At 40.2% G+C, this 12,505-nt stretch overlaps 1 protein-coding gene across 1 annotated transcript in view; it reads right to left on the reverse strand.

Moving 5' to 3' along the window:
• Positions 1–12,505, reverse strand: part of LOC140205806 (dihydropyrimidine dehydrogenase [NADP(+)]-like) — a 927,724-nt gene that overhangs the window by 470,466 nt on the left and 444,753 nt on the right. Inside the window, exon 9 of the mRNA XM_072273510.1 lies at positions 5,424–5,531. Within this exon, the coding sequence (XP_072129611.1) occupies positions 5,424–5,531 (108 nt within the window). The remainder of the gene's footprint in view (positions 1–5,423; positions 5,532–12,505) is intronic.

Genomic DNA, 12,505 nt, shown 5'->3' on the forward strand with positions numbered 1-12,505 from the left:
AATTGGAGCAATTTCAAGCATCACACATTTTTAATGATTCAAAGTGGCATTTTAAACATGAGCAACCTGTGTACACATAGGATAAAGTATTAGTGCAATCATTAACATATGCACAGTATACGTCTGCTGGAATTATTCAGAGCAAGCAGGTTAAGATATCACTCAGTGTATAATCACAAACGAGAAAAATCTGAAGATGCTGGAAATCCAAGCAACACACACAAAATGCTGGAGGAACTCAGCAGGCCAGGCAGCATCTAGGAAAAGGGTACAGTCGACGTTTCAGGTCGAAACCCTTTGGCAGGGCTGGAGTATAATGTTAATTGGACTAGAGGACTGGTGTATAATGCTAATTTTACAACATACAATTCTCAGAGCTCCAGATGATGCCCTCTCTTAACTTGCATTATTATGTTTGTGCTCAGCAGCAAAAAAGTATAATGTAAAGAGATGCAACACACATCAAAGTTGCTGGTGAACGCAGCAGGCCAGGCAGCATCTGTAGGAAGAGGTACAGTCGACGTTTCGGGCCGAGACCCTTCGTCAGGACTAACTGAAAGAAGAGATAGTAAGAGATTTGCAAGTGGGAGGGGGAGGGCGAGATACAAGATGATAGGAGAAGACAGGAGGGGGAGGGATGAAGCCAAGAGCTGGACAGGTGATTGGCAAAGGGGATATGAGAGGATCATGGGACAGGAGGCCCAGGGAGAAGGAAAAGGGGGAGGGGGGGGAACCCAGAGGGTGGGCAAGGGGTATAGTCAGAGGGACAGAGGGAGATCTCTCCTGTCCCTCTGACTATACCCCTTGCCCACCCTCTGGGTTTTTCCCCCTCCCCCTTTTCCTTCTCCCTGGGCCTCCTGTCCCATGATCCTCTCATATCCCTTTTGCCAATCACCTGTCCAGCTCTTGGCTCCATCCCTCCCCCTCCTGTCTTCTCCTATCATTTTGTATCTCCCCCTCCCCCTCCAACTTTCAAATCCCTTACTCACTCTTCCTTCATTTAGTCCTGACGAAGGGTCTCGGCCCGAAACATCGACTGTACCTCTTCCTAGAGATGCTGCGGGGCCTGCTGCGTTCACCAGCAACTTTGATGTGTGTTGCTTGAACTTACAGCATCTGCAGAATTCCTCGTGTTTGCGTAATGTAAAGAGATCAACATTTTCTCCCAGACCAGTTTCTATCTGACTGCTAATGGGACTTACTATGACTACAGAGGTTGCCGGTGCTTTATGAAGCACTTTAAATATTCTGGAGTCTGTGGGGTTCTGTGTGGCAAAAACTGAAAGACTCTGAGGACACTGCATAAACTGGCTGCATTAGCAAGTATTCTGCAGGAATACCGCATAAAGAAAGGATTGGGAAACGAACGCAGGCAGCATGGGAAAATATTTGAACGCAGGCGGTGTAGAAGGGGATCAGGTTTGTCGGAAAGAGGCCATACGCAGTGTAGGTGTCTAGGAAACAACCCGAAACCTCAGCAAGCAACAACGCTCAAGACACTTGTGTGACAAGGCACTTTGAATAAAATCTGCCAGCTGAAGCCACAAAACTGGGCAGGGATTCCTCTGTAAGTGGCTGTCAAGATGACCGTGACAGTACACCTCTACACACTCGTCTCCTTCTAGTTTGGGAGCATCACCTTTGAAATCCAGGTAATATTGCACTGGATTTCCAGCATCTGTTCTTATAAGTTGTTGAGATCCTCCATCCAAACTGCATTTTATTCTCCCTTACAGGAAGCAATATGTGGCTTTATTATGATTGTAAGCACTTTCATGCTACATTGGATTCACACCTATTGCTTCACAGGTCAAACACGTCAACCATGGCTTATGCATGAACTAAAGGAAGCATTCCATTCTCTCAACAATCAGCTCATGTATTATCGAGGGCTGCAAATTATAAAGGTCAGTTGCAAGTATGATACCTTAATTCTGCATCAGTCGAAAATTGAGCTGCATACATACAAACCACAAAGTAGTAACGGGAAAAGAAGTGGCACCTGCCAACACCTTGGAACATGGCTCTGGTGTACGCTCCTGCACATGATAGACAATCTCACCATTATGCAGGGGCACACATTGTGACCGAGCATCATGAGCACAAGCAGCAGACTTTAAAAGATTAGCTTTATTTGTCACAGGTACATTGAAAGGCGTCATTTACGTCAATGATCAACACAGTGTGAGAGTGTGCTGGGGTAGGCCACAAGTGGTGCCCTGCTTCCACTGCCAAGAGAGCCTACAACCTACAACCCATACATCTTTGCAATGTCAGTGCGAGGAAGTTGGAGCAATCAGGAAAAAAAAACACCAGTCATGGCCAGAATGTACAAATCTTTTACTGACAGTGGCAGGAATTGAATACTGGTCAATGGTGGTGTTAAGCATTATGCTAACCACTACGCTAACATGCCACCAATTATAGTGGAAGAGTAAACACAGGACAAGGGAGAGGAAAGGACGAGGCCACCTTGTCCAGATTACATGGGGAACAACTCATCTAAATGTTCTGCTGGTAAGCACAAGCCACTTCTGCTTTCATCAATAGTCCTACAGGTTATCTCCCTAATATTACTGACTACCATAGCATCAACCTGATATAAAACCAAAAGTCAAACCAACCACAATCAACACTCTAAGTAAACTCTATAAATAAAAGCATGCTTATTAGATTTTGCATCATGTTATTCATGCTTGTGCTTGCTGACTAGGTATCTTTTCTGTCCCACTGTTCTTTTGCAGCCAAACCAGTGTCTACAGTATCAAAGACTGGGTGATGGGGGAGGGGGATGTTGCCAATAATCAGTTGAATTTGGAGGACGATCTTAAACAGTTCAGCAGCAGAAGAATGGAACAATACCGGATGGTCTCCAGTGGTCTATGCTCTTATCACTGGTGAGGCTTTAGTGAAGATATGTTTAACACACTATGCCTTTATTCACTGAAGCTTGGAAGATATCTAATCTTACATACAAAATTCTGAGGAGACTTGATATGGTACTTCGTGTAGAGATGTTTCCAAAAATTAGAGGGTCTTCTTTCAACCCAAAGCATTAACCAATGAGAAAAGGAGGAATTTCTTCTTCATGAGACTCATTATTCTTAGAGTTCTCTACTATGAAACCCAAATCACTCAATATATAGTCTAAACACAAGAGATTCTGCAGATGCTGCAAATCCAGAGTAACACACACAAAATGCTGGAGGAACTCAGAAGGTCAGGCAGCTTCTACAGAGAATATCAGGATCTATGGTGCTGAAGAACTTCTCAGCCTGCACGTCATCCCTTAATTCCTCTCCATAGATGCTACCTGACCACTGAGTTATTCCTGCATTTTGTGTACGCCATTCAATATATTGCTGAAATGGGCATTTTTTTTTTGGTCTGTAGCAGAGTCAACTGTTACGAGGAACAGTGGGGGGAAGGGGAAGTGAAGCTGAGATCATGATCAGCTCAACCATGGGTTCAATGAGTAGCTGATGAGGCTTCAAGGAACCTATGGCCTATTCCGTCCCTGTTTAGTGCTCAGCTCTCTGACCTGGTTACAACTTATCCATCAGAAGATGAAATTCACAAGGGCAGGGCTATGGTTAGAGGAGAGGGGGAAGTTATAGGTACACGATTGTGCACTTGCACCTTTGCAATCAGAGGAGCTTTCAGGAAAAGGAGAAGAGAAGATGTTATAACAATGTCATCCTCAGATTATTCAACCCTGTCATTGTAAATGTTTGCGACGGTCACATAATCACATGATGTGATTGCCATGTTTGACATAAGCATGTATTGTGAGATATGAGTGCGAGCTAAGTGTACAAGGATAAGGTGAAGCACGCAAGTCCAAATGGATCACTATTATTGTAGCTGAGATAAATAGGGCACTGCTAGTATTGAGCGGATGTGGCAATTGATTCACTGACCATGAACATATGCAAGAAGACATTGAATTCACCATGACACTGCAACCTTCATCTTAAATTGCAATGCTGACCACAGTGACTCTGCAATCCCAATACTGTCTGAGCATATGTCTGGAGGTCCTCCCGGGAGAATAGAGGATTTTGTCATTATTTCCCCCCATTTTCACCAAGTCAGAACTTGAAAACTTGGAGATTGCTTCTTCTAGGTGGTGTAATTCTTCACTATGTTCCAAGTCGAATTCACTCCTGGATGACGCAAAATGACCTGTTACAAGTTAGCACATTGTCCTTTAAAAAAATTTAGGCTAGCTTTAAGCAACATGAATGTGGTTTCCCTTGCAAGTTCTTCATGGTATCAGTCCACAGCCAATGAACAACACACTAAGACCTTGCTGCTCAGAAAAATCATGAGCAGATTGCATAAAGTTGCTGTGCAGTCTGCATTGCAATCAAGGGGTGTGGATGAGATGCTTTTGCAGCATACCTCACTGGATCTTACAGGCTATTCAATTTAGTCCCCAAACTATTCATCCCTGCCATCACAAAGACACAGGAAGATACTTAAGTAAATTGTAAAGCTGTAGATTTTACAATGTAGAGATGAACCATATTAGTATCAAATTATTCTGTTTCAATGCAGGGCATTTTTATTCCTTTTAAAATGTATTCATATACATAATTTCACACCCAGCACCCTCAGCAAAGAGGCCTATTATTTTATCTTCTATGGATGACTGCAGGCTACATTGAATTGCAGATTTTAACAGAAGATATCACATACATTACACTGAAGCAATCAAAAGACTCAATATCTAAATAAATCAGAAAAAGAAACTATTCATCTTTGATCTTAATGCCTTTTTACTTTGCATCATGCATTTAGTTAGCCTTTACTTTTTGAGGACAATGTCCTTAGGCCACTAAACTGATTTTGTCTTTATTTTGTTAAGAATGTACGTATTTCACCAGATGTTGAAATAGACTGGCACCAAGGAATAAAGAATTTGATTAATTTTAGATTATAAGATCTCTACAAAAATTCCAAAAGTTGTCAATATGCAAATTCCAAAGTTTAAAGTTCAAAGTAAATTTATTATCAAAGTATGCATACAGTATGTCACCATATCCTACCCTGAGAATGATTCATTTGCAGGCATTCACAGTAGACCAAATAAATGCAACAAAATCAATGGATAACTGCACACAGACAATGTCTGACAAACAATCCAGGTCTACAGTCCTGTTAGAAAACAATAAATTGAAAGATACATTCACTTTATACATGAAAAATCAACTTCACTGACAGTTCTTTCACAAATTAAAATTTCTAACATTTTATAAGTAAGTGTTTGTAATTTTATCTAAAAATAACATTGTATTATATAATTTGTGTGCATGGCATTTCATGTTTGCTTACTCATGTTAGAAAAATTAATGAAGAGACCAAAAAAAATCAAACTCCAGCATTTAATTCCAAAATTAAAATTAAACCATAAGTTCTACCTGTTTTGCTGGCTTTTGCAACAAGGGGCAGGAATTCCTTCGATGTGTAGAAGCCATGTTCCACTGTTAAGCCTTCAAAGATGAGATCTCTGTTTGGCTCTGGTAAACCTATTGAAATGTAGATTGTTTCATTAAATGATAATGCACGAAGTATGACTTCTGTTCAGTCCTTTGCATCTTTAAAACAAGTAGGATACTTCCATAATCTTTTTTACAGCCTACAGATGTAGACTGCTAATTTGCAAAAACTATTTCTCAAATATACAGGCTATCTGAAAGGACTTCTATACTTGTTAAATGCACTGGATTCTGATTAATTGGGCAATTGGTTAATCAGGACAGCCACTTATTTGGGAAAACTATTAAAGAACAAAAACTAATCAAGAAAATAGCCGGGATTCCCTCTGTTTACTTGGGACATCATGCCATTTAATTGGGACAGGAAGCTGTTGCCAAACTGTTTCTAACTAGTATCAGTTTCGTGCACATGTGGCCATTAGACACTACACAGAGCTTAGAGAAAACAGTTTTTAAATAGTGTCCGTTGCATGTGTTTGTGTTCTTCAAGCAGTGATTTTTGTCACTGATTGTTGATGAGAGCTAAGCATTAAGACAATTCAGAACTGCTTTGCTCACTGCGATTTCAAGCATTTGGGCTTAGAGATGCCAGAAACACCCAGGAGTGAAAATGGAATGATTTCACTTCTTTAACAGGTTAAGACTATAAAGAATTTGAAAGTATCAACAATAATATTGAATGTTACAATGAAAATGACGATTTGGAGGATGCAATCACCAAAAGCTTTGTATGAAGTCAATCCATTATCTTCACCAGATGTCTACACTGATTTTTTTCATTTACAGTCAACCAAAATAGCAAGGCAGTGTACACTGGATGAATTGCTTCATCGAAAAATGAAGGAATTCATTTTTTTCCTTTTAGGAAAAAAATCATAGTTTTATAGTGCTGTACTATATTGGTAGTGTTCTAATTCATTATGTATTTTGTTATGTATTTCACTTAAATACATAATTTTGTACTCTGTTAAATGGTAGTCTTGCTTATACCTTTTAATCTGTATTCATGAAAATTCAGCTAAATGGGGCAGCTGCTTAATTGGGCCAAAATGCACCAGCCGCGATGTGTCCAAATTAACCAGAATCCACTCTATATTGCTGTCAAAATCAAAATGCAGAAACATATAAGATAGATGTTTCCCTTGAACCTCAGCTTTTCTCTGAAATTATAACATCATAAAACACCACTTGAATTGGTTCAGAAATTGTCATCAGTTCCTTACATGAATTTTGTACAAATAGAACTATCAGAAATTGGCTAAAACATTATAGAATGTATTTTTTAAAAAGTTATAATTAATTTATCGAGGTTGTCAAGCACCTCCGTATCTTCTACCATTTAGAACTTGTGATGCATGAGCGTCGTTTGCACATTTCCTTCCTGTCTGGTAAATCAATGCACTGCAGTATGTATTTAAATATTTATACTGCCAAGAAAGTCCAACATCCTGAACCAACTTTTGAAAGGCATAAATCCAGAAGGAAACACATTACTTAAGTGGATCTCTCATTATTTAGTTTTCTTTTTATTTAAGAATACATTACTGTAACAGGTTCTTCCAGCCCAATAAACCTGTGAAGCTCAATCACAACCATGTTAACAATTAACCTACTAACCCATACATCTTTGAAATGTGGGGAGAATATAGAGTACCCAGAGGAAACCCATGTGGTCAGGGGGAAAATGTCCGAGCTCTTTAAAGACAGTGGCAGAACTGAACCCAAGTCACCTAACACTGTATAGTACAACGCTAACTGCTAAGCTTATCCAAGTCAGATCAATGTTTCACACCAGAGTTACACCAAGTCATATAAATATATTCGCATCATGCTTAGCATAATTTAACTTGCTATGTTTATGCATTTACAAAAAGCATTTTACTCCTGAATTCACATGAAAAGTGATGCATGCTTAATGAGTGCCTTACTGGTAATCACATTTGTTTGACTAATGTGGACTTGCAGGCACCGTGATGAACAAAGACAAATTGAGGTGGAATGCTTATTTCATTAAATGACAATGGAAATCTAAACTTATAGACATCATTTACAATTAGAAAAGAATCTAATAACTCACAAGAAATGTAAATCCCTTACCTACACAGCAAAATTCACACACTTTTGTTACCATTTTCTGATTTGTCTATTTGAATGAAATTACACTTGTGCATTATACACACTCAAAAAGTTTAAATGATAAAGTGGTGTTTGTTAATCACCAGTGTCACTTACGATCTTCAGCAGCTGGCGAGTATTAGTTGGAAGTACCACCCTACATTAATTATGTACAAGTATCATGCACATGACAGAAATTGAGCTGGCAGGAAAAATTAGGTTCAGAATAAGCTGCCCGATAGCAAGTTCCTAACAGTCACCTAACAAAGTGCTGTGCTTGGAGTTCAGTGCTAGAGCCCTAAATCCTGCTCACTGAAGGTATGGACAGGAAGAATGGGCCTTTCATTTGAATAGTGCAGGGTACGGGCAAACTTAGGATAATGGGCATTTTTTTTTTGCATCGAGTCTGCTCGAATACCTTTATTTGTTTACATTTGTTTCCGGTGTTTTTAAGTGATTTTATTTCTTCTAATATTTGGAGAAGAAGAATAAAGTTGTAAAATGCTTACATTTTTTAATTTATTTCCAATAGCTTATTAAAATCAATGGCGTCCCTGAAATACAGAAACATTCACACCCAGCAAAGCCTGGAGTGTAGCTTTGACAGCTTGCTAGTCGTTTAACCTATTTCATGGGCATTGCTTGTTCAGGGCCACCCATGTGATGACACTGCACCTTGCTGTTTAAGATCAGCTTGCAAACTCCTAGCATGTCAACATCAGGGGAGCTGTGAAAGGAAGGCTTTGTGTGAGTGTCAACAGTGAGTGAGAATGGTTCCAACAGCTCCATGTACACTCAGCAGCGACTTTCTTAGGGACACCTGTACCACTGCTAGTTAAATGGATTTCATGATGCAGTAAATGTATAAAACCATGCAGACATGGTCAAGAGGTTCAGTTCTTGTTCAGACCAAACATCAAAACGGGGAAGAAATGTGATCTAAGTGACTTTGACCATGGAATGACTGTTGGTACCAGGTTGACTATCTCAGAAACTGCTGATCCTGGATTTGAGTATCTCAGAAACTGCTGATCTCCTGGGACTTGTATGCAGAACAGTCTCTACAGTTTACAGAAAATGGTGTAAAAAAACAAAAAAAAAAATTCAGCAAGTGGCAGTTCTGTGAGAGAAAAGGACATGTTCGGCACAGCTTTGTGGGCCGAAGGGATTGTATTGTGCTGTAGGTTTTCAATGTTCTATGTTTCATGTTCTAAAAAAGCTTTGTTAATGAAAGAGGTCAGAACAATGGCCAGACTGGTTCAAGCTGACAGGAAGGAAACAGTAACTCAGATAACAACACCTTAAAACAGTGGTGTGCAGAAGAGCATTTCTGAATGCACAACACATCAAACTTTGAAGTGGATGAGCTATAGCAGCAGAAGACCACAAACTTACACACAGTGCCTCTTTATTAGGTACGTCCTGTACTTCCACGTCTTCAACATCATTGATCTTTCATAAATCAACCAGTTATCATTCATATTGCTTTATGAAAGATCACAACACTGCAGATTGGCTGTGGTATTTGCTTATTCATGGTGTGAAGTACCCTGTGACATAATAATATTGCTTTATGTAACATAAACCTCTGTCTCATGCCTGGCACATAATACTGCTGCATTTAACAAAGTACAAGCTACACAGTGTGCAAAACTATTGGGCCATATATTTTAAACTATTATCATCATTTGAAAGATCAATGATGTTGATTAAAAGCACTTTTAAAAGGACAGCATAAGTACAATGAATTCTGCAGATTTTGAAATCCAGACCAACATACAAAATGCTGGAGGAACTCAACAGGTCAGACAGCATCTATGGAGAGGAATAAACAGTCGACATTCCACACCAAAAGCCATGGTTTTTATATGAATTAACTTCATCGCCTTGCTTGTGATATGAATTCCAAGAGGATCATCATAACTGTTCCACTGTTTCAGGGGTCATAATGGACAACAGGGAAAACAAGGCAATCTCTTCTGTTTTGCATTAATTTAACTGCTATATTTAAAACAGTTCTAGGGCCAAGTTTGCCAACGATTGTAATGTTTCCGTCTTCAGTACCTGGCTTCTAATTCACCATCAAAGGTGAAAAAATTATTGTGATAATTTCAAACCACACGAAAGATCAAATGCTAGCACACATAATTGTTAGGATAGTAGCAGTAAACCTTATGTCAACATCCATACATCAGATGGCACCATTAAAGAAAGTGCACACTTAACTTCAGCCATACAATATATAATTAGATCTTGCCAGGGGCACAGATCAGCCAGTAAAAAAACTACATGGGAGATTGGAAACGTGATCTACCAAAGCATCACCAGTAATTGATTTGATCAAGCACAAACATGCACTTTGCATTGAATAGTTTATTTGGGGCACTGATGCATATTCTTCTCTGTGTCCTCTGGTAATCAAATGCCCCCTCTAGACTAGGTACATAACAAAAACAAAGACATATGTTTTCACAGACCTACCAGCCACTGACAGCAACACGTGACTACCAGGATTAATATTTACACAGTGCTTTTCACATATTGAAGCACACTAGGATACATTAGAAGAGGAACACAGTACGATGATCTAAAAGTGGAGAAAGCACACGGAAGTATCCTCAAAGGGGAAATCAGTCAAGTCTGGCAAGGGAGTAAGGAAACCAGAGAGGTTTGGAAAGAAATAGCTGCAGGATGTACCAGCTGGGAATGGAAGAACCAAGGAGATGAGTAGTAAGAATTTCAAAGGATTGGTCAGATGAGACCTTGGAAGAAAATAAGGACATATATATTGAAGTTATGATACAGACTATGTTGAAATGGAAAATTTATGAATCAGACCATAAGCACGATACATTGACTCTTTATTCCTTTCCATAGATGCTGCCTGACCTGCTGAGTTTCTCCAGCATTTTGTGCATTTTATGAATCAGATCTACTGTTCCCTTTTGAACAGGCACTTGGATAGATAAGGTTTAAAGCAGGGGTTCCTAACCTGGGATCCACAGAGCCCTTGCTTAATGCTGTTGGTCCATGACATAAAACATTTGGGAAACTTTGGTTTGAAGGGATACAGGCTAAACCTGGACAAATGTGACTAGCTTAGTTGGGTATCTTGGTTGATATGGACTGGTTGGGCGGGTTACCTGGGCCTGATTCATACTCTATCTGGCTCTAAGGCCATTGATGAAACCAAGGCAGCATGCTTCAGGTACAAGCAGTGTGCTGCTCCAGCAGAAAAGATTTGATATCTGGTGATACCCCACACCCTGGCTCACTAGCTGCCAAGAGTTACTACTCAAGTTTAATGTTTGAGAATGTCAGCTTCATCCAATTCCTTCTAAAAACAAACCTATCAGAAAAATTAAACTTTTTAAAAACCTGATTAAAACTTACACTTAACAAAGTTAAATATTCAAATGAAGTTCCCTAAATCAAATAATCAGCTTTATTTATCTTTTACCTGCCGACCTATTTACCCGATTGGTTTCACCATTACCTGAGGCAGGACTCCAGGTGGACCTCCCACTCCAAGAGTTGGGAAATGTGTGGATATTCACACTGTCCTATTAGTCTCCGTGATGAGCCCACCAGTGCAGCACAGGTGCCCTGTAGCCTATGCTCTGCTAAGTGAGAGGTAGTGTATGCTATAAACACAGATTATCTCAGATCCTGGAAATCCAGAGTAACCAACAGAAAATACTGAAGCAACTCAGCAAGTCAGGCAGCTTCTATGGAGAGGAATAAACAGTCAACATTTCCAGCTGAGAACTTTCATCAGGACTGGAAAGGAAGTGGGAAGAAACCAGGACAGGAAGTTGGGGGGGGAGCGGAAAGAGTACAAACAAATGGGCAGGTAATAGGTGAAGACAGGTGAGGGGAAGGTGGGTGGGTGGGTGGGTGGGGAAGGGACCATAAGAGAGAAACTGGGTGGTGATAGATGGAACATGTAAAGGACTGAAGAAAAAATGAATCTGATAGGAGAGGAGAGGACACCATGGGAAAATGAGAAGGAAAAAGGTGATGGGCAAATGAGGAGAAGGGGTAAGAGGGGAGCCAGAATGCGAAATGGAAAAACAGAGAAGGGGGAGGGGTAAATTCTGTATGGCATGCATGGATCTTGGTGTAATCTTGGCTCCAATGCAGATGTGAAATCTGAGATGATGAAGTGGTCAATAAGGGATTCATCCCAGCGGTGAATTAAAGCAAGGGGAAAAGTTTCAGAGCTGGAAAATGGGATTCCTAGCAACACAGTGCAGGATGCAAACTATAAACGCGTTGGAGATGAATATTTGAGGATATTCAAGAAAATGCAGATGATGATGGAATGTCGAGCAACGTGGAAAATACTGGAGGAACTCAGTAGGTCAGGAAGTACCTATGGAGGAAAATACTCAGTTGATGTTTGGGCCACAACTTTTCATCAGGACTGCTAAACATTGAGGATAAGTGCCTTTCGGAGCAGTCTGAGAAAGTCTGAGTTAGTCCTGAACTCAAAGCCAAGAGGTCGACAAGTTTGGAGGTCAATGAGTCCAGAGGTTGAAGCTCAAGATTGGTGCATTTGGATGTCACAGGCCTAATGTCTAGAAGTCCGGAGTCCATGGTCTGGAGGTTGCCTGCCCTGGGGCTGGAGGCCTATCTATGTGTATGCATGGAGAGGTGGGGGGGGGTGAGAAGGGTGGGGTGAGAAAGGGGGTTGTTTTGCAGTGGTTGATTGTTATAAGTTGGCCGTGTGTTGTTTGGCTGAACATTGTGGTCATGTTATGTTGGCATCGGAATTTGTACCACATTTAAGAGTTGCCCCCAGCACATCCTCAGACTGTGCTGATTGGTAATGCAAATGATGCATCTCATAATATGTTTCAAAATACATGTGATTAATAAACACATAT

Source organism: Mobula birostris, chromosome 12 (genome assembly GCF_030028105.1).
Source record: "Mobula birostris isolate sMobBir1 chromosome 12, sMobBir1.hap1, whole genome shotgun sequence".
Taxonomy (NCBI): domain Eukaryota; kingdom Metazoa; phylum Chordata; class Chondrichthyes; order Myliobatiformes; family Myliobatidae; genus Mobula; species Mobula birostris.